Below are 22,897 nucleotides of genomic sequence, written 5' to 3'. Positions count from 1 at the left end.
GATTCTTTATTAACTCACACAAAGACTGAAAGACTTGTTGCAGCTGACTCTTACACAGATTTTCAAAAAAACCAGCTTTTGTTTCAAAATATTTGTACCTGAGAGCAGAAATCTTAGCAAGAGGCATGATCTTCACAAGCATTGGAGGCCATATCTTATTCTTTCTCTTGCCTCTGTACATATTTCCAAGATTCCATCTCCATCATATCTCATCTGTGTGTTCTGATTGCTCATAATACTGAGAAAGAAAAATCAAGGGCGGTCACCTGTTTCCCCTTATCCCCTGGCCCACAACTGAATGAGAGGTAGGGAGCAACTCTACTAATCAGAGCTAGACCACAATATGTGCTTCATGCATGCACGTTGTGGAAATCAGAGAAGAAAGGTGTAAAAGGCAAAATCCGAATCTTACCTCCATCTTCCCCTATAAAATGACCAGCCTTCTGAAGACAGAGAGATACAGAATCTCCTTAATGCTTGGAATTATTAAAGCCTTCCAGAGAGGTACAGGTCCACCTTCGGATGCATGCTTAAACCAGAATTCACTTTCAATACAGTAACTTATGATTTTAACCTCTTAAAAGGTTGAGTTTTCTCACTGCATATGTATTTCAGCACTAATAAATACAAAGCTATGTGTTTATGCAATGAATGCTCTCCTGCCTTATGTCAGCTACATACACTGATGCCTGTCTGCGTAAGTCATGACTGTTTCCTCTGTCTCTGAACTGATTACACTGCTCTGTTCATTTTTATTTGCAAGACTTCATCTCATTCCCTTCCTCTTTCTATTAATATTATAGTTTCAAAGTTTTTGAGACAATGCAGTAGGAAATACACTATATTAAGAGAAAAATCATAATAAATTAATGTTAGGTACACCCCTTGTTTAGGCCATACTTCTATTTTATTTTAAAAGACAGAAACATAACATACGACAAGATGCTATGTCTTCCAGATATTTTGTATTTCTAGAACTACTATGGAGCTGAAAATTATATGCTGAAGCACAGAATGAAAAATAAAGAAACAAATCCAAGTTTAAGGCTTTACGCTGACTAGCTGTGAAATCTCTTGGGACCTATTTTTAGTAAGATATCACAGATATTCACATGGCAAGAATCAAACAGCAGTAATATTAACTACCCAGTTTTTCTCTCTCTTTTGATGGGACTTTCTCTTGATCATGTTTTATTCACTACTTAAGACTAAATTTCCAGCTGGTATGGAACTATTGAAAAATGAGAATTCTTGCCTTGCCTCACTATGTCCAGTGACAAACCAAGGCTGACATGCTGGACTCTGTTTAAAAAGCAAGATATTTACACCTGGAAAATGTACATGTGTACACAATCTGTTTCACAGTACTTCAGGCTTAGAGCATTGATCAAGCTGCCCATATGTGATATTTAAAATCAATGAGAACTACACATTGTCTTGCTCAAAAACAATTTAAGTCTCTTTTCAGTACGTGGATTTCATAGAATCATAGAATCATCTAGGTTGGAAAAGACCTTGAAGATCATCTAGTCCAACCATTAATCTAACACTGATCATTCTCAACTACACCGTATCCCTATGCACTATGTCAACCCAACTCTTAAACACCTCCAGGGATGGGGACTCCATCACTGCCCTGCCCTGAACAGCCCATTCCAATGCCTAACAACCCCTTCTGTAAAGAAATACTTCCTGATATCCAGTCTAAACCTTCCCTGGCGCAACTTGAGGCCATTACCTCTTGTCTATCTCTTGTTACTTTGTTAAAGAGACTCATCCCCAGCTCTCTGCAACCTCCTTTCAGGTAGTTGCAGAGGGCAATGAGGTCTCCCCTCAGCCTCCTCTTCTCCAGACTAAACAACCCCAGTTCCCTCAGCTGCTCCTCGTACGACATGTGCTCCAGACCCTTCACCAGCTTCGTTGCCCTTCTTTGGACATGCTCGAGTCATTCAATGTCCTTTTTGTAGTGAGGGGCCCGAAACTGAACACAGGAATCGAGGTGCAGCCTCACCAGTGCTGAGTGCAGGGGTAAGATCCCTTCCCTGTCCCTACTGGCCACGCTATTTCTGATACAAGCCAGGATGTCATTGGCCTTCTTGGCCACCTGGGCACACTGCTGGCTCATGTTCAGCCGGCTGTCAATCAACACCCCCAGGTCCCTCTCTGACTGGCAGCTCTCCAGCCACTCCTCCCCAAGCCTGTAGCGCTGCTGGGGGTTGTTGTGGCCAAAGTGCAGCACCCGGCATTTGGCCTTATTGAAACTCCTACAGTTGGCCTTAGCCCATCGCTCCAGCCTGTCCAGATCTCTCTGCAGAGCCTCCCTACCCTCGAGCAGATCAACACTCCCACCCAACTTGGTGTCATCTGCAAACTTACTGAGGGTGCACTCGATCCCCTCATCTAGATCATCAATAAAGATGTTAAACAGGAGTGGCCCCAAAACCGAGCCCTGGGGGACACCACTCGTGACCGGCCGCCAACTGGATTTAACTCCATTCACCCCAAATCTTTGGGCCCGGCCATCCAGCCAGTATTTTACCCAACAAAGCGTATGCCACAAGCAGTCAGTTTCACCAGGAGAATGCTGTGGGAGGCCTTACTAAAGTCAAGGTAAACAACATCCACAGCCTTTCCCTCATCCAATAAGCAGGTCACCCTGTCGTAGAAGGAGATCAGGTTTGTCAAGCAGGAGCTGCCTTTCATAAACCCATGCTGACTGGGCCTGATCATCTGGTTGTCCTGCATGTGTTGTGTGATGATACTCAGCATGAGCTGCTCCATCAGCTTCCCAGGCACCGACATTAAGCAGACAGGCCTGTAATTTCCCAGATCATCCTTCCAACCCTTCTTATATATGGGCGTCACATTGGCTGATTTCCAATCTCCCCGGTCAGCCAGGACTGCTGGTAAATGATGGAGAGTGGCTTGGTGAGCACCCCAGCCAGCTCCTTCAGCACCCTCGGGTGTATCCCATCCGGTCCCATAGACTTGTGTGTGTCTGTGTGATGCAGCAGGTCACTGACTATCTCCTGGATTGCGGGGGGGTCGTTCTCCCAGTCTCTGTCTTCTGGCTGAGGAGGCTGGATTCCCTCAGTACAACTAGTCTTGTTATTAAAGACTGAGGCAAAGAAGGCATTAAGCACCTCAGCCTTTTCCTCATCACTTGTAACCATGCTTCCTCCTGCGTCTAGCAGGGGATGGAGGCTCTCCCTGGTCTTTTCCATGGAGGAGTGTTTCTGGACTTAGTACAGATATGATTCCATAAGATTCGATTCACTTACTAAATAGATACTTCACATTTATGAAAAGTATGATCAGAAAAAAAGTGTACATTTAGTTTCTTTTGAGGCTATATAATGAGACATATGGGAATATGATTATGTGCACATTCTTACTGTTTACTTTAGAGAAAGGACTTTGTTGTTGTTGTTATTACAGCAGGTTTGAAAATCAGAATCAAAACCAAACCCACTCAAATTCTCAATGTTATGCAAATGCTTTCTTTCCCAATTCTACTGAGGTAACAGTGTTACTGGAACAAACACGTTCCATACGAGAATCCAGAAAAACACATCTCAGGAAATAAACATCTCGCATCTATAACATTGCAAGATCCTTCAAAGAGACTTTATGACATGAACTTTATGACATGATACCTGTATATTTCTTAGCTTAGCATTTCTCAAAAAGGCGATCTTTTTAAGACAGACAAAAAAAAGAGAGAAAAATGAAGGCATGTTAGATACACCATTCTCAAAAAATTCCATGATAAAGTGTTCAAGGGCCAGCTCTCCTGCTGTGATGCTTTATGTAATATATGACCATCGTGTCTGGCAAGATTTGCACAGGTCTGCCCTTGATTTGTGAAAGGAAAAAGGAGAAAACCTCACAACTATTCCTCATTCCCAAGAATTAATCTGAAGTCTGGCTCCCTGATGTTTCCAATTTTACAGTGATCCAAATAACCCCCCAAAACCACACCTGAAGCATCACTCACAATTATAGCTGATAGCTGAGGGAGACCAAAGTGAATTCCCTCCTCAGGCATCCCAGGGCACCCTCCATCACAGCACTGGCCCTGAAGTGCTGTGAGATGGGGCCATCAGAGACTCAAACTTGACCTGCAAGCACTGATGCTAGGATATGAACCAGGCTTTTATCTGAAAAGATAGTGAAAAGTCTCACTAATATACATGATGCTACAAGCCTCAGAAACTATTACACACTACTGAAGCTTCAAAGAAACTACAGACTCCTGAACTACTTCAAACCTATCAGAAAGCAAGTGGACAGCTGAATGGATAGAGCTTCAGCCCCTACTTGAGCTGCACAAAATGGATGGCTCTTCAACAGATTGCTTCAGTTTGCCCTGAATAGACTCCCTGAAAGGTCTGTGGACAATTATACTAGCTTTCTTATTACATCTTTTCCAGTACTTCTGCAAAAGGGATTGAGACTTGGCTGGAGTAAATGTAATTTGACTAGTCTAATTGCTCTTCAGTTCTCAGCTGAGCTTATCACAGCTAGCCAACAGCCAGCTTATCACAGCTAGCCAAAAAATACAATCATAACATCTGGCCAGAGAAGTTTAGGATATACATTACCCTAACAGCTCCATACATCATTCACAAATATAACAAGTACACAATAGACACAAGCACTATGTGTTATAAATGCCTATAAACAGAATGTGTTTCTATTAAACATAATAGAAGATATTATAAACAGTAACAAGAAAAGGTGGTCAGATCCCTATGGTTTACTAGGATTCAGTATTTACTGAAATACCAATTAATGTTATTTTTAATTAGCAGATGCACAGTACTCCCAGAAACTTGTTTTTCAAACCATATCATATATCTCACATCATGTGTCTCCCTACAAATCCTGCCTCACTTAAATCCTTAGATCACTTCTGTTACATTTTATTAACTCTATATATTATTTATAAACCAAAATTTAATATCAAGAATGATCAAGTATTCTACTCTGTCAGATTATTTATTTAGTCAACTCTAATATCCCAATTTGAATTCTGTATATGTTCACATCACTAGAAGAACTTCAGTTTATATTTTGCTTCCTGGTGAAAGTATTGTACCCTTGGGTTGGTAGGAAATAAAATAAATTTAGCTATTACATACTGCATTACATGTATCCTTTTGAACACATGCCTAAATAAGTTCAGATCTAAAACACTCACAAATGTAGCTGCATAGTCAGACCTGCAGAAAACTGGTGTGTTCCATCCCTGCACCCAGGCATTTGTGGCTAAATATTACAAAAGTAAACATGTATTTTGTGCCAAATACATGAAATAGTTTTATGTGACCAGGTACAAAAGTGTCAAATCAAAATCACTCTGAAATAAGAAGCCATACACACCAATCAACATCATAACTGCATCCACCATAACTTGATCAAATTTTTTAAAAGGAAAAACTTGCATTTTAAGGAATATTTGCTCTTTAAACCACTCTGTGGAGGAGGAGGGTTTTTTAAAAAAAAAAACTTATGACAAAAATTTCCTTTGTCTACCAAGGCTAAGTGACTATAGCTTTAGTGTTCGTTTAGTTTTTTAACCAGTCAAAAACATTCTTATTAGATTTCGTATAAGAACAAGACTTGATGCTCTCACCTAATGTTGTAACTACCTTACACATATAAACCAAATAAACCATATCAGTGAAAAACTTTAAATCAAAATACTCTCCTCTCAGCAGAATAAATGCACATCAGAGTCATGTTACCTCCACTACTTAACGTCAAACTATTTGCTTTAGTTGTAAGAATCACTGTGGCATTTACGTACAACAACTAAAACCTCTCCAAATCTTGTGATGATAGGGAAACCTCAAACTCCCCATGTGTGAGGCAGGAACATGTTTCCTTTAGATGCAGAAGTATATCAGGAGCTTTACTGGAACAATGAATTTTGTGATTCATTTTTGAAGGCAAACCCTAAGGAACTTCCACAGAGTAAGAATTCCTTTACCTCACAAGAACAAGAAAAAAAAAGCAAGCCCCAGATACTACCACTACCTCATCTTCCTTAATCTTATGAAAGAAGCAATCATACAAGGACACGTTATCAAGCCCATTTTGGGAAGGGTCACTTGAAGCAGTGAAATGGTATCTGTCTCCTGTACCTGCCAGACCAGAGCAACTCTGTATCTTAATTTGCCGGGGAAGGAAAAAGCTGCCAGACGTTCATCAAGTTTGACTGCTTTTGTGCATCCCTCACCATTCACTTTGTTTCCTTAGGGATTTACTTGAACACATCAGAGTGCTGTAGAGTCAAACTTCTATTTACAACTGCACATCTCCAGGTATTTTAAGGCTCAATCTGTAAAGTCAAACAAGCCATTTGCCTTCAGGTGGATTTGCCTCCTCTGTGATCCATGCAGTGACAGCCACTCTAATTCACTAAAGAAGCAAACTGCAATGAAAGAACACATCCAGCCCTGCGTGAACACAACGGTCAACATTAAGAAAAGCATTGGAAGACACAGGCCAAGGAAATGAGGAAACGTTTTAGACACAGGAAATTTAACAACTCATATGGCAGCAAACTGATGAGAGGAGAAGATTGCCTGTTTTGCTTCTGCCAGAGAAGGCAGGATTAGCTGTACCAGCATGCCAGCAGCACTGACAACCAATACTCACTTACTCCTGTTCTTGCAGCTACTGAAGGAAGAATTGGGGAATGCAAAGCACCTACTGACAGGCAGAAGCAGTTGGGATCCCCTCTTTTTCACTTTCCCAGAAGCTCAGCAAGTGTAGGATGGGCCACAACACATACAGGCATACATTACTGAAAGTATTATGTTGAAGTACACAATATCAACATTTTAAGGCATAGTAACAGAGAAATAACAGTTCTTAGTCAACTGGTTTTCATAAACTGTTCTTAGTGTGTAAATGCTTTATAGCAAGTGAATGGCACAGAAGAGCTATACACCAGACAAGGTTTTTCCTTTCTAAATTCAGGCTATTCAGCCATGCTGCTTCCATTTGATAGACCCATTCTCATCACATGACTTGAAAGCTCCAAGCATAGCAGTCACATCAAAGACCATAGGAATGACTTCTATTCTCTAGTGATCACATCACTCTGAAAGATTTCCAAGATAATACTGAAAAAATAAAGCTCTAATATATTCTTTTTACTGAACCACATTAATTACAAGCTGCTCAACACTGAAATTTATACCAAGTATTTAAAATATTTGACCAAATATTTCACAAGGTTTTATTACTATATCTGTACAGTAAAATGCATGGTGATGCAATCAGTGTGTAGTGACCAAGGTTTTAAAGTAGACATAACACTACACAGATGCATAAATAATGTATCATTTCCTGAACTTGATTCTGATATAGTTTCACCAACACAAGCCTGAAGAGAGGTGTGGTGTTAATTTCTCCATTTTGCATACAGAAACACATGAGAAATACAGTACCATCTGAAGCATGTGAGAGTCAAATTCCACCTACTGGAAATTTTCCAGAAACCCACTATATTAGCCAGAGCAAGGCAAAATTGGTATTTTGCACTGTAAATTAGACTTGCCTATAAACACCGGGTATGGAGACATTGATGTTGTGACAGAAATCAGTACTTCACAGTTTTTCATGGTCAGATCTCAGAATAATTTTTAAGTCAAACATCAGACTTGCTTTGTGGCCTTTAATACAAATTCCCTAGTATATAATGTATCATTTACACCAGATCAGCTAGTTATCATTCAAATCTCAATGCCCAAACTCAATAACTTACAAACTGTAGAAACTCTCCTAGAATAGGGTTCAAAGTCTATCTCAAATAAAAAAGAAATATAGGAGAACCTTTTCCTTCCAACGGTAAGAAAAACGTTTCTGGTGTAGTAACTGTACAGTAATGTTTATAAGAGATCTCTCAAATGAGACAGCTACAGCTGTCTCCAGTACTTCTCTATGCTACATCTAAGTATATAAGATAAAATGATCTTTGGTGAAGATTCTAAATTCATCATTACCCTGTTAGATAATCTATCCTTACCCTTTTAAGCCACTACATATGCATGTACAGAGAGATAATAAGATCAAATCACACTCAATGATCTGAGTATGCAACCAGATGATGATACAGAATTTCACTCCCAGACAGTGGATTTTAATGTGAAGAGCTACATCTAAAAACATAGAACAGGAAGGGGTTCGTGGGTCTCAAATGTTGTTGCATTCAATCTCCACGCTGGAAAATATGGCAGAATGTCTGTTATACAATTGAATGCTCTTAAAAAACTAAATTGTATTTTACAGAGCTAATCACACCATTATGTAAATGCGCCAGTAAAAAAAAAAAATAAAAAAAAAAAAATCACAGCACGCTACTATTTGATATTCAAACATGCTGAACATTCATAACCACACTATATAACCTCACTATGGCTTGTGGATATAATGCTGTGAATAGCACAGAAATAGAATCCAGAGAGGATAATTATCCTTCTATTTTCTGACTCTCCTCAAAACAAGCTATAATGACTTACTTGCTTTTAAATAAGTAAAATACAGTCCTTGTGAGGAGAGGGCTTCAAATTCTATTGCTTTTTCCTCACCCTAAATAGTAAATATTTCATGGATGCAACTGAAGTCAGTAGTGGCCTCTGGCAGGAAAGGAGAGAGCCATCAGCCCTTTCTGGGAAGAGATTCATTTTACATCCTGGAAGACACACAGTGAAATAAAAGTGTCCTTTCTTTGATGGTTTTTAAAACACAATTGAAAAATAAACTCACTTGTAAATGTTGAGAGTTGTCAGTCATATTGTCCTCTCGCCTACGAACTTCTTCCAACAACTGTGCATTCTTCTTTTTCTCCATTTGCTGATTGTGCTTCAGATTAGCAACCTTCTTGTTTTGGTCCTTCATATGTCTAAGAATTGTATACACATATGCATTAGTGTTAATGACTACAATCACTTCTTTTTCTCTATAAATTAACTTGTGACTATGACACAGGACATTGATTCTCCAACAGATACAAGTATTCCAAGTACCAGATGTAAACAATAAAACTTCATCTTGTTTTCAAGATGGCATATCAAAACAGCTTTAATACCATCAGGTTATACAACATTAAAGCAATTGGGCCTACAACATTTTTTCTTTTTTATCATTTGCTCACAAATACTCATACATGTTCTAAGCACTATGCAGAAAAATTGTTGTTGTAACAGAGGGAGATTATCCAACAATCTTTACACACTCACTGAGTTCAAGAACAATTCTAATGGGTGCCTTAAGTAGCATTAATTTAAAAGGAAGCCAAAGGTGAAGGTGATGACTAATGTATGCTGTGAAATTCTATTTTTGAAAACCTGGACTATAAATACAATGTTTTTAGGAATTAAAGTGTGATGGGGTAGAAGGTCAGGCCATAAATATGCCATGAAGAATAAAGGATAGCTTTGTACATAACACAAACATTACACTTCTATCTTTTTTAATAATGAGACTTCTTTCTTCAAAAGATTATCAACAAATAGATTTATGAGTAACTTCTAATGAAAATTAGACAACCTTTACCATCGTTATATATTTTCTTCTGTTAAGACTGTACTCAAGTAAAAAAAAAAAATTAATTGTTTCAGTGTTTAATTATCTTTTGCTGTGGATCTTATTCATGACGTTACCAGAAGCTGTCCCGATTCTGATGCTTAGCATACATCCTTTTAAGAAAGAAACAAGCTAATTTTGCCTGGCAGGCACTGAAAAAATATCCTTGCAGTAATGGTTTCTACCTGCTTGGATTCTTAGATATTATTTTCCCGACTTTCTCTGACTTTGAGGAATTCACTCCCTTTTATCTATATAAAAATAAAGTCATGTGCAAATTCCTAATGAGATCTACTCACTAATCCTACTATGGCAAATGAAGAGAATATTATTCAATGCCCAAAGGATCTCTGAAAATGTCTCTGTCGCTTCACCATTAGAACTTTCAGTGAGAAGTTACAGCATACATTTCTTGCACTGGTTTTATTATGCTAAAGAAACTGGGTCATTTTCTATTTACTTCTATCACTGGTTTCTCTGTCCTACCATTGGGGTTTTTTTCACTGCTATTTATACTAAAAAATTAACAATAAAACTCTACTCAATAAATGTTGCCATGGTATTAAAAATTCTTAGGAAGACACTTCATATACAAGTTTGTAGGTACAGTACATAACAGAAAAGCTAATCTGTTATTACTGAAAAAAGTATCTTCGACTTGTCTAGAAAAATAAAAGTGGTCACAACTAATACAAATAAAAATCTTTGCTTTTTAAAGCCCGCAGATATTTTTTTTAAAAAGACAAGTATGAATTCCTCTATTTGAAAAACAGATTTACCCTACAGTTCTGTTCGAGTTTGCATCAGCCCATTAATGCACAAAAAGACAGATTAGCCTAACTGATCATCTGTTTATAGCATTTGTCTTTTGTACTCAATTTTTAATGTTAGAAATCAAATTTGTGAGGACTGTACGTACAGTAAAGCTAAAAGAATCCTCGACAAGACATTGATACCAGAAAATAGACCAGTTTCAGAAAAAAAATTAAAACAATCCTTTTTAAATTTATTTATTTTTAGTATAATAATTTCTATATTACACAAAACAATAACTGGAAGACGAACAGCTGAGCTTCTCCAGGTTGAACCAGCTCCAGTCAGGAGTTAGCATTTTGCAATGCTAGAGACTTTGAGACCTTAGTCTGTATCTTCCTCAAATATTCTCAAATATTTTTTATGATACCAAGATATAATTCTAATAAACTATACACCTAAAGCTCTCTCCCCTTTAGACATACCTTTAACAAAATGACAAGACTCCTAAGAAACAACACCTTTCTCCCAGCTCAGAGAGACTATCAGTACAGCCCTATAGCCGTCTCCTGACATCACATTTAAATCCCCAAATTAAGTTGACTTGAGAACAAAAAATACACTACATGATGATCAGAAAAAACCTGCCTACATGGACCTACCACAATAGGCCTGGGACTACAGCATAAATCACCTGCCTTTTAAGAAAGCTTAATTTTCTGAAAAACATCACACTCTGCCATGGCTGACCAATAATAAGCAAGCAACATGACAGTGCTAAAAATAGCAGGGATATTTCTGTCAAAGTTACACTGACACATTAATAAATAAACAACCAGAAATTGCATGTCCCAGTTTAAAGTTGTTTCTAGGGCTTAAAGAAGATAATGGGTTTAGCTATTGAGTTGTCTATTTTACTAAATTTCCACAAGAATTTTAGAGTGATGCCCTTTGTCTTTCTAAATCAAGTATTCAAATATATGTTAGATGCTCGGTGCAACTCTAAATAAAATGAGTTCTCTTTCACGGGTCCATGTCGCATAATTGTAAGCATAGACCCAAACACCATAAAAACAAAATGAATATTAGAAAAAAATTACTTTCACAACTTCACATTGAAATGTGGTATTTGACAGAAATTTTGGTGGTATAATATGACTTTGTGCTGTTAAAATATAAAATGCTTTTTAATTCTAATGCTGAGTAAATGATAAATTCATTTATTTAATCTCTGTAAAAAGTTCAATTTTATGCCAATGCTAACTGCTTCTTTCATCATCCTTCCCCTGCACAACTTCCCATTTCAGTTTGTCTAATGCCACACTGAAAAGTAGAATATGGTAAAGCTCCAAAGGAAAACATCTGGTGCCTGTGATATGCAAAATCTTGAAGAGAAGGAAATAAAAGAAAGCTGTGTCGCAGCCTCGCTTTCTTCCACAACTGACTACATGCCTATGAAAATGAAAAGAAAATGCTACAGTTAAAAAGCCTAGCTAGTAGTTTTCTTTTAGCCTTGCATTAAAGGTACAGTAGGAGTTCAATAGAAGAAAGAAATACAAGACCACATTCCCCACCAATTTTAATTTTTTTTTTTAACAACAAATACATCAAATATAATCCTTGATCTAGTATATTTTTTGAGTATGCTTGCTCTGGTATTTTTTCACATGGCTCTGTTTTTAAAATGTTTTTGAATAAAACAGAAGATTAGGATAAGTGAAAATTACACACAAGAAATAGAAAAATATTTGGGAACAGTACACAATCAGCACAAAATATCATATGCCATTACCATGTAGGATATAAAATGTCCACATAGTTTACTAGTAGTTATGCTGATATGCATAGTTGAATCTACATTATTCTTTATCATAAGGAATTAGTTTCATATGTTCTGCTACACTGTTTCAATTTAAAGCTATAAGACCACAAAATTCATTAGACAGAATAAAATAAATAAAACATTACTGTTTAAGATATATGTCTTCAAAATCTGAAATATATGCTGCAGGGGTCTGGGCAGCAGAACTGATCTTACCATCACACGTTAATCATATTCTGGTACTAAAATATATGCAAAAGTATTCTTTGTTTGACAGTCCAACTGTTCCAAAGCAGTAAGATGAAATCCACAGCTTTCTGATTTTCCACATTGTTATAGTCCATTTTGAAGTTGGGTATCTATTATCTTATAATGAGCAAAAATCTTTATCCACTAAACTAGGCATTACAGTCATCTCAGACTGGTAATTCTAGAATACTATGCTGTGTTAGCAATTTTACAAACTTAACGTAACTGGAAAGCCAGTCTTCAAACTAGTTCTAAAGCACCCAAGCCCAGAGCACACTGAAGTGTGCCAACATCACCTTTGGCTTAAAGAAATAATGTTCTGAGCTCATACTACTTAAGAAGGAAAAAAGCAGTCTAAAAAGCAGCACAGATGACTAACACTTTACATAGATGCTTAATCTTGGCCAAAAATTAACATGGCTGATTAATGACACTTTTTCAGATAACAAATTTAAATTTCTGTTTGTGTTCCTATGGTTATAACCAGTCAGCAATTGTTATAAAACATCTAGCAGCTTCATCTATGGACAAAAGTAGAATTCAGAGTGAAGCTAAGCTGTCTCCAAATGGAGCTAGAATGTAAGCACATCTTGAATAGTTTGTTGAATGGTTTGGTTTTTTTAAAAAAAAAAAAAAAAAAAAAAAGAAACAAGTTCTGTTCTATTCCATAGTTACAAACTGAAGGACTTCATGGGCATCTTCCAACTCATTTGATCATTCAATATAGAGGAGGAGTATCCAGCAAGATGGAAAAGGGGCCCAAGAAAGCTCGTTAATATTGAAGGATCATCTCCTCCACGCTCAGGAGCGATGCATCCCAGTAAAGAGGAAGTCAGGCAAAAACACCAGAAGGCCTGCATGGATGAACAAGGAGATCCTGGCCAAACTCAAACATAAAAAGGAAGCCTGCATAGGGTGGAAGCAAGGATAGCTAGCCTGGGAGGAATACAAAGAAATTGTCCAAGCAGCCAGAGATCAGGCTGGGAAAGCCAAAGCCCTGCTGGAATTAAATCTGGCCAGGGATGTCAAGGACAACAAGAAAAGCTTCTGTAGGTACGTCACTGATAAAAGGAAGACTAGAGAAAATGTGGGCCCTCTGTGGAAGGAAACAGGAGACCTTGTTACCTGGGACATGAAGAATGCTGAGGTACTGAATGACTTTTTTGCCTCAGTCTTCACCAGCAAGTGCTCCAGCCACATCACCGAAGTCGCAGAAGGTAAAGGTGGGGACTCAGAGAATGAAGAACTGTCCACTGTAGGAGAAGATCAGCTTCGAGACCATGCAAGGAACCTGAAGGTGCACAAGTCCATGGGACCTGACGAGATGCATCTAGGGGTCCCGAGGGAACTGGCAGATGAAGTGGCTAAGCCACTATCCATGATATTCGAGAATTTGTGGCAGTCCAGCAAAGTTCCAGCTGACTGGAAAAGGGGAAACATAACCCCCATTTTTAAAAAGGGAAACAAAGAGGACCTAGGGAACTAAAGGTCAGTCAGTCTCACCTCTGTGCTGGCGAGATCATGGAGTGGATCCTACTGGAAAATGTACTAGGTCACATGGAAAATAAGGAGGTCATCGGTGACAGCCAACATTGCTTCAGTAAGGGAAAATCGTGCCTGACAAATTTGGTGGCCTTCTACAACAGTGCTCATGGATAAAGAAAGAGCAACTGACATCATCTGCCTGGACTTGCACAAAGTTTTTGACACTGTCCCACATGACATCCTTGTCTGTAAACTGGAGAGACATGGATTTGATGGATGGACTAGTCAGTAGATAAGGAACTGGCTGCATGGTCGCATTCAAAGAGTTGCGGTCAATGGCTCAATGTCCTAGTGGAGAGCAGTGACGAGTGGTGTTCCCCAGGGGCCAGTACTGGGAACAGCGCTGTTTAACATCTTTGTTGGGGACGTGGACAGTGGGATTGAGTGCACCCTCAGCAGGTAAGACAATGACACCAAGCTGTGTGGTACAGGCAATGCACTGGAGGGAAGGGATGTGCCATCCAGAGGGATCTGGACAGGCTGGAGAGGGGGGCCCATGCAAACCTCATGAAGGCCAAGGGCGAGGTCCTGCACATGGGTCGGAGCAATCCCAAGCACAGATACAGGTTGGACGGAGAATGGATTAAGCAGCCCTGTGGAGAAGGACTTGGGGATATTAGTGGATGGAAAAGTGACTATGAGTCAACAACGTGCGCTCGCAGCCCAGAAAGCCAACCGTGTCCTGGGCTGCATCAAGAGAAGTGTGGCCAGCAGGTCGAGGGAGGGGATTCTCCCACTCTACTCCGCTCTCATGAGACCCCCTCTGCAGCTCTGGGGCACCCAGTATAAGAAGAACATGGACCTGTTGGAGCAAGTCCAGAGGAGGGCCTCAAAGATAATCAGGGGGGGGAGCACCTCCCTTATGACAACAGGCTGAGGGAGTTGGGGTTGTTCAACCTGGAGAAGAGAAGGCTCCAGGGAGACTTTATAGCGGACTTTCAGTACCTAAAAGGGGCTACAGGAAAGGTGGGGAGGGACTCTTTATCAGGGAGTATAGGGATAGGATGAGGGGTAACAGTTTTAAACTGAAAGAGGGTAGATTTAGATTAGATGTAAGGAAGAAATTCTTTACTGGGAGGGTGGTGAGACACTGGCACAGGTTGCCAACAGAAGCTGTGGCTGCCCCTTCTCTGGAAGGGTTCAAGGCCAGGTTGGACGGGGCTTTGGGCAACCTGGGCTAGTGGAAGGTGTCCCTGCCCATGGCAGGGGGGTTGGAACTAGATGAGCTTTAAGGTCCCTTCCAACCCAAACCATTCTATGATTCTAAGACAGGTGAAGGGAAAAGACAAATAAATTCTTATACATATAGCCCTACAGCTTTGTCCCTTATGAAGTCCAGACCAAAGAACCTAGACCTCCTTAATCTTGTTGTGCAAACAGCAATATGCCGTTAGATCAATTACACTAGCCATTCATTCTACTTAATTTTTTAATTGAAATGTCTTTGTAAGAAATAAACATCAGTGTCATGGAGACCCAGACCCTTGATCAGCAGAAAGACAAATATCAAAACAGTAGCAGCACTTAGCTCTTGTTAGTGTGAATATCACTAATTGTAATGACTACGTTTAACCATATTCGCTTGTGGGTTTTCCTTCTTCTGGAATAGCATACAAAATGATCTCGTAGTTCTAACTACAGTACATTTAATTCCTTCAGTCCAACTTTTTAAGACAAATATTAACATGTAGTTTCTGCATATATGTGAGTATCTTTCCAATTTCACTTTACAGTAGTGTGTAACTGTTGTCCAAACTCCAATGTCCTCATCTCTGGTAGGTATAGAAAATCACACTATTTCATTAAGTTCCCAGCTTTAACTACCCATCTGGGTACCTTGGCCAAAAAATTGGTAACGTCAGCCAAAAATCAGTGTTACATGCTTAGTATAGCCTTTACTCTATTTCATAAAGATTTTTTTTTTCCCCAAAGCATCCAAAAAATGCAGACCTGCAAAATACTCCCAAGAGCAAAATCTGTAACATTTTCTAAAGGAATATGTCTCTGTAATAATTTTCATTACATTGATCAGCATTACAATGGGACCAGCTGCCTGAAAGTGAATCAAAAAATTCTCCAGTATGCTAGGAATCTGTACTCCCAACAAATAAAAAAAATGCAATAAACTTACCAAATAATGTTTTCAAGGGAAAAAAAAAGCTTTATGAAATACAACAATTTAGTCAAAATAAGTAATTTCTATAAAATAGGAAAGTCTCAAAACAACATTTTGAAATTTAATCCAGTACATATATTTTAAATTATCAAACATCTTCACCTATTGTTCTAGGCATGCACTATGTAGAATATTACCAACATCATTACTTGAAAAAATTACTTTTCTTTTTAACAGATCATCTCTTTCTCCTTTGTAAATAGTCCACACCTTTACAAACAATTGATGTATGTGAGCAATAGAATGAATCTTAGCATTGTACAAGGCACTCTGGATCTCAGTAGCTAGTCATGCAGAACACCTGATCCTGTAAATCCTGTCCATGTGAATGTCCATTCTGAACTACATCACTTCACTAAGACTCAGTAGAAATATTTCCAACAGTTCAGTTCTCACTGTCTTAAAAATGACAGTGCGCAAAAGCTCCCATAAGGGTAATTCTTTAAACTTCAGATCCAAGTCAGTTGAAATCTATAAAATAGAATTTACATTAAGATACGACCAACGTTAAGTATTGTTTCTTGCATCTTCCTGGAATACAAATGTATCTGCTACTACCAATCTATAAGCCTGAAAAACAAAGATTGGTTAGACTCTAGCAAACTGTAAATATCACAAGAGATACTAAGAGGGTTACTGACAGACACATTCCTGACACAAATATTCAAGGACACTGTTTATTCACTTGCAACCCATTGATGGATTTGTCTGAGGAAAATAGGTATTATCATGATAAGAAAACCTACATTCATGACAGGCTGAAATTTTGATATGACAAAGAAAACATAACATGCTTCAAATAACCATAATTTTTCTAAAAGAAAGCCCTTGTGCTTGACTGCTAATTTTATTTAATAAGTTAGACTCTAGTCACCTTAAGATTTATCATATACTAATAAAAAACTAAGTAGTATCTTTCTGTGCTGTCGTTTGCATTTACAAAAACTTTCAGGGTTTGGGTTTTTTTTAATCCAGATTTTATAACCTAAAGAATTATTAGTATCCAAAGCATGTTTTAACATTTGAGGATTTTTCTTATTGTTTCTTTTCTTTTTGTTAACTAATGCAATTGTCATGATAATAAAAAAATTAAAGTATACCTTAAATGCAAAAACAAAAGAAAGCATCCCAACCATTAAGAAATTAATAACTTTAACACAGCCAGCATGTCCAGCAGAGCTGAGCTTCAAAGTAACTTTTATTCTTTCTCTCTTGATGGCAAAAAATTATATTGGGATTGACCTTCTTTTTAATGATGTAAATGATGCTCAGAAGCTAGACTGCTTGTACATTTTAGTCCAAAACATTCATCTAGCTTTATGCCCTGATATAAAATGGCAGAGAGCAATGATCATAACCACAGGAAGAAAACAGATTAAAATTTATTAACATATAAAACTATAACATTTTATTTCATCAGCATTTTGACTTTTTCCTTGTAAAATGAAATCTACTGACTGCAAAACTGCAAAGCTACCTCACCATTGTACACAATGATTTTTTACTGTGAGATCCACTGACTAGCAAACATGTCATGTTACAGCAACACAAAATGCAACTATTTATTGCTAGTGCATTTGTTAAGAGAGAGGAAAGAATTAGTATGTCCAAAGCTGCACAGAAGTCATTGAAGTAAGGTGTGTCACAACTGCAGTACCAAAAAGGGAAAAAGAAAGGTACAAAGCAGCTGTCTGGTTCTCCCAACAGGGAGTCTTCAAAACACAGAAAAATATATATATATGTTGTGGGGCTAAATGCATCAGCATGAACTGTTTCAGTGATGTCCTACCAAAACTGATTCACAACCCACACCGAGTGCATATTCACCACTGATACAATATAATCCACCCACAAAACAAGCAACATATGTAGAATGGAGCCTAAGAAAGTCCCAAAGCTATAATTAAGCAATTTACCACTTCCAATATGTTACCCCCTCCAGAGTAATTATTTCACTTGAGGTTTGTCTCTTGGGTTATTCTGACAGTCTGATGACGAAGCTGCTATGAATATCTGATCTGTTACTTTGTTAAAAATGGGACCCAAACTTGTAATACTTTCTCTGCACAGCCTCTTTATTCCGTTTGATAACGCTACACAATGCACACGTATTCTGAGAATATAAGTGACCAGATAACTGTCTGCCTTAAGGAAGACATGGCTCATACTAATTCATCTGGAACTGAAGTATGACACTGGCATAAATCAGCTCCGTTCTCTATTCCAAAGCTATTACACCATTTTGAAAAAATAACATTTCTTCTGTTTCTTTTGAATTTGGGAAACGTTCTACTTTTAATATGAAAATTTGACAGACCAACATAGAAAGCTCACAGATTAATACAGACCACTACATAGGCACATGTAAGTAAAGTGTTTTGAACGAAGACTTCCTAAGGGAGGAAAAAAAATAAGATCTTTCGTGGAGTTTTGTTGAGGCAGACTCAGAAGAAAAAAAACAGAATTATTTTCCACATCTGTTATCATAAAGGCCACATTTTGGAGGAATACTTCATCCCCAAATCCCAAGGGATTCCTTTCTTTGCATGTCTGACTAACCTATTAGCATCATATAGAAAAAATCCTGTCTATCCTGTCTCACCTTTGCCCTTCTTACCCTCGCTATTCCAAAGCAGAAAATCTAGCAGATCTTAGTCCCACCTTTTTCCTTTTCTCTAGAAGCACCATATTTTCTCCTCTCTACTTATCACCGAAAAGGAGCAGGGGCAAGACTTCAACTGCCTGAACTAATTGCCTTTATAATTGTCTAAACTCCTAAACTGTGGAACAACATACCTACCACCCTACAGCTGACCCTGTGACACAATTTCATTTTTACAGTGGTGTTATCTGATTTTGTAACTGAAAAAAGTATCAGTTCTACAGTGACATAAATGGGAGTAGCTCAGTTTCCCGAGCATGTCTGTTATAATATGGGATGAGAAGGAAAGTTTGAGTGGTTGCCTCCTGGAGAGACAGGAAAATGTTGTCACCCTGGGTCTGGATTGCCCCTGCTGCCAGGAGGGCTAACAGGGGACATTAAAAGCTTGTCTTATGAAATAAGCTTATGATAACTGATTAAAATTTTGTTGCCTTTTGGACAAGAGAATTTGGAGGAAGGTAATACTCTCTGGTTAACTTTGGCCAAACTGACTTTATCTTTTGGTAATAAAGGCCACTATTATGCTACACGCCTCAGAGAATATTATCACAAGAACTCAATATTGTCATCTCTTACTGAAGAAAAATGCTTGGTCGTCTTTCTGCCATTCACCTCAAGCTGAGACTACAGCAAACTCCATGTCGCAGTTCATACTCCATCTACGCACCAGAAGAACTGAGAAGCACACTCTGTGTTCTCTCTATGCTGATATAAAGGACGGGAATCAAAATGACCAGCATAAACAATGGGCAAAAAAATCATCCAAATCAAACAATATTTTTAAAATTTCCAAATAATTTGATTCCTACATCCCTAATTCTCTAGTTGAATGCAAAAATACTGCAATGCCCAGAGTTACCAATTAGAAAAATGAATTTTAGTACATTCAATGTTTACATTCCCAGCTCCTGTTACCAATGGATTACATAGCTATTTCAGTTTCACTCAAAGGAGCAAGCCTGCAGCGCACACAGATCTATAGGTCTCAAAAAACGCAAGGCAATTCTATTACTGGGTTTAAAAAAAAAGCCACAAATTCAAATAACCCTTTAATTCTTTTTTCCCTCCTTTAAATCTCATTATTTCAAGTGTTTGAAGCCTAGTTTAAGATTTCTTAATATTCAGATTATGACAGTGCTTCAGTATGACAACTGTTTTGCCTCCAAACGCACCACAAAAAGATATTGTTGCCTTGAGAGAACCAACAACTCTGCCTGGTAGAAATAAAACGAGTGTCACAGAAGTCACTGAAACATTTCTCACCTCAAAGACAAAAATGTGGGAGGAAGGGTTTACCTAACACACAATCTGGGAAGTTTTCCAAAATCTTTGTTTAAGAAGTGTTTAGTCTGACACAGTTCCCTCCAAAGCCCTAGAGAGATGCTAGAAATATCCACATGAGGATAATGCATGAATGAAAAAGACCTACTAAAATCCTGTTCCAAAGTATGGTTCATATCACTTTGTTTCAACACATATCTGCACTGCAACCACTGAAACTCCAATACAGTGCAGTGCACTACTGTCTTTCTCAGCACATTCTTACTGGATGACACTTCATATGAACATGTGTGAAATCCGCACCAGAAGACTCATCTGTCACACATCTCTTGTACACCCAGGATTGTTCTGCATTTTCTTCTGATGTTGTTCTTTTAAAAATTTTTTTTAAAAAAAACAAACCTGCTGATGACAGGACACTAGATGAGAAGGATATTTGATCTGATTTAATATGGCAATTGCTTGCTCAGCTATTTTATTAATTGATACCATTAGCGATAACTGTAGCCAGTAACTGGAAATGGTTTGTTGCCTGATATTTGCAACCAAGGAGCTGCAGTCCTGCTGCTGCTTCATCAGGTTCTTTCCAGCTGTTGTCCAGGTAAGCTTTTATCTTTTTTCTTTTTTTTAAAAAAAACAAACCAACCCAAACAAAAAGACAAAAATACCATGCAAAAAAACAGACAAACAAAAAACCCCCAAAGAAGCACCAACTCCTGACTCTGTCCAATTATTCTCTTCATCCAACTGCTCTATAGCATATCCAGCTCAGCCTGACAGCCATCAGGATCAAATCTCCTCTGCTGCACTTCATGTTTCATTGCAATTTCCATCTGAATCAAATCTTTCGACTGCAACTCCTGGCTCAACCCAGCAGTTCTCAGGATCAATCCAGCCATTATCATTCAATACATAAATCAAACTTTCCATGCTTATGAAGTAACCTCTTCAGACCTTCAAATAAATCTCATACATTTTGTATGATTTCTTGCTTTGACTTCCCCTTATTATAAATTCAGATCAGAGCATTTCAATCCAGTCACAATCATGTTGTCCAGGCATGTTGCTCCTGCATTATGGAAGCAAACAATGCAAGTGGAAGAAGTGGTTCCACCAACAGCCCAATTCCTAAATTTAGTTTCCCTGTCTCTTTTCAGTCACAGCTTTTTGAGGGTAAGCTTTGCTATCTCACAATGATTCTTCACTCACACACCCCTCCACTGTACACAGGGAATCCTGACAGCATTGCACCCAGGCAGTCACCAAGCTCCCCAGAGTGCTCTATGGCTACTTTATTCAGACATTCAAGAGGTGAAGAAATATGCACTGTGGATCTTCCCCACGGGAATACTACTGGAAGCAGCAGGTCTAGAGAAGCACAAGAAATATCGCTCTATCTTGAAATTAGTAACTGAAAAGGGAAGAGCAACAGTTCCTTGTGTTCTCTCTTCCCCAGCTCAGAACTGTGGTGTCAGGTCCTACCCAATCCAAAGTGAATATTTTTCCTTCACAGAGGTAGAGCTCTTTTCTCCTCATATCCAGTTTATGCTGCATATCCATTTACTTCCACAGAGTACTTGCACTCCAAATCAAAACCAAAAAAAAGTACATCACCGAGAAATTACAAAATATACTTCTTTATTTAAATAATACATTTCTAGCTGTCTCAGAAATTATTATTTTAACCTCTGCATGCCTTTAAGCAAACTGAAAGGGCAAAGTATAGACCTGAGTAGACAGGTTCAGGAGTCAGTGGGATAAAATTAACAACAATGCATTGGACCCATTTGTATCATTTTATTGTTTATCACTGATTCCTGCTTATTTTGTAATATATTATTATTTTACTTTTTTTAAGAAAGTAGAATTCCAAGGAAATAAACTTTCTACTTTACTATTTCTTAAATAAAATGAAATGTAAATGCACACAAGTTCAAAACCACACATGTAATCAGCTAAATCTAAATAATCTCTTCTCAATTCTCCATCTCTTTCAAAATGTTTAAATGTTAAAATGTTCACAATGTTAAAATGTTGATTCTGTATATGTAGCAAACAGACTAAAACAGAAAGACATGACAACAATCTGCCTGTTATCCAATGTGACAGCTTTGTTTCTCACTCAGAATAACCAGTCTCTAAGAAGAGTAATGTATATCACAGATTCTCTCAGTTTTCCTTAGTACACTATCTCAATTTCTCCAGGGAAATTATCTTTGAACAACATATCACTCTGCCCTTGGAACCATCAAACTGACATTTGACAAAACTGTGGAAGGCTCATAAGTTAAATTTAAAACTCCATTAAACCTTGCCTTACACATCTCATTGAGCTCTAGCCTCCCACGGAAACAGTGAGGAAGGCCAACACCAGAGGCTGGTGGGAAAATTTCCAGCACTGGTCAGTATATTATACATGGAAAAAATATCCACCTCCTCTTTATCTGCAGTTTGGGTAGTATATAAACTGCTGTAACCTAAATGAAAAAAAAAAAAAAAAAAAGAGTTACTGTACTGATTCTTGTGCTCAGAACACTTTTTTACTGTATAGGTAGATGCACATGAGGGGTTATGCCAATGTATTCGATTTTCTTGCTTGCCATCAGTATTAATAGCCTGTCAGGTTATAAAACAGATGCAACATTTTTTTAAGCATTCTAACAACATTTAAATATAGATAAATGACAGCTACGAACATATTGATAAGCAGAAATTAAAGAAATTAATAGATCTGTTTCTTAAATTAAGTTTTGACCTTAATGATGATTCAAGCTGCGAAAACTTAACACTTCACTGAAATCCCACAATA

At 38.0% G+C, this 22,897-nt stretch overlaps 1 protein-coding gene across 7 annotated transcripts in view; it reads right to left on the bottom strand.

The window, feature by feature from the left end:
• The window catches only part of ERC2 (ELKS/RAB6-interacting/CAST family member 2), a 531,221-nt gene that overhangs the window by 264,933 nt on the left and 243,391 nt on the right, over window positions 1-22,897 (bottom strand). For all 7 annotated transcript variants that reach the window (XM_074836238.1, XM_074836236.1, XM_074836240.1 and 4 more), the window contains one exon: window positions 8,782-8,917. In XM_074836238.1, coding sequence (XP_074692339.1) covers window positions 8,782-8,917 — 136 coding nt within the window. The remainder of the gene's footprint in view (window positions 1-8,781; window positions 8,918-22,897) is intronic.

This window comes from Strix aluco, chromosome 11, assembly GCF_031877795.1.
Source record: "Strix aluco isolate bStrAlu1 chromosome 11, bStrAlu1.hap1, whole genome shotgun sequence".
NCBI classification, from domain to species: Eukaryota; Metazoa; Chordata; class Aves; order Strigiformes; family Strigidae; genus Strix; species Strix aluco.
This window is presented reverse-complemented; position numbering and strand designations above follow the sequence as displayed.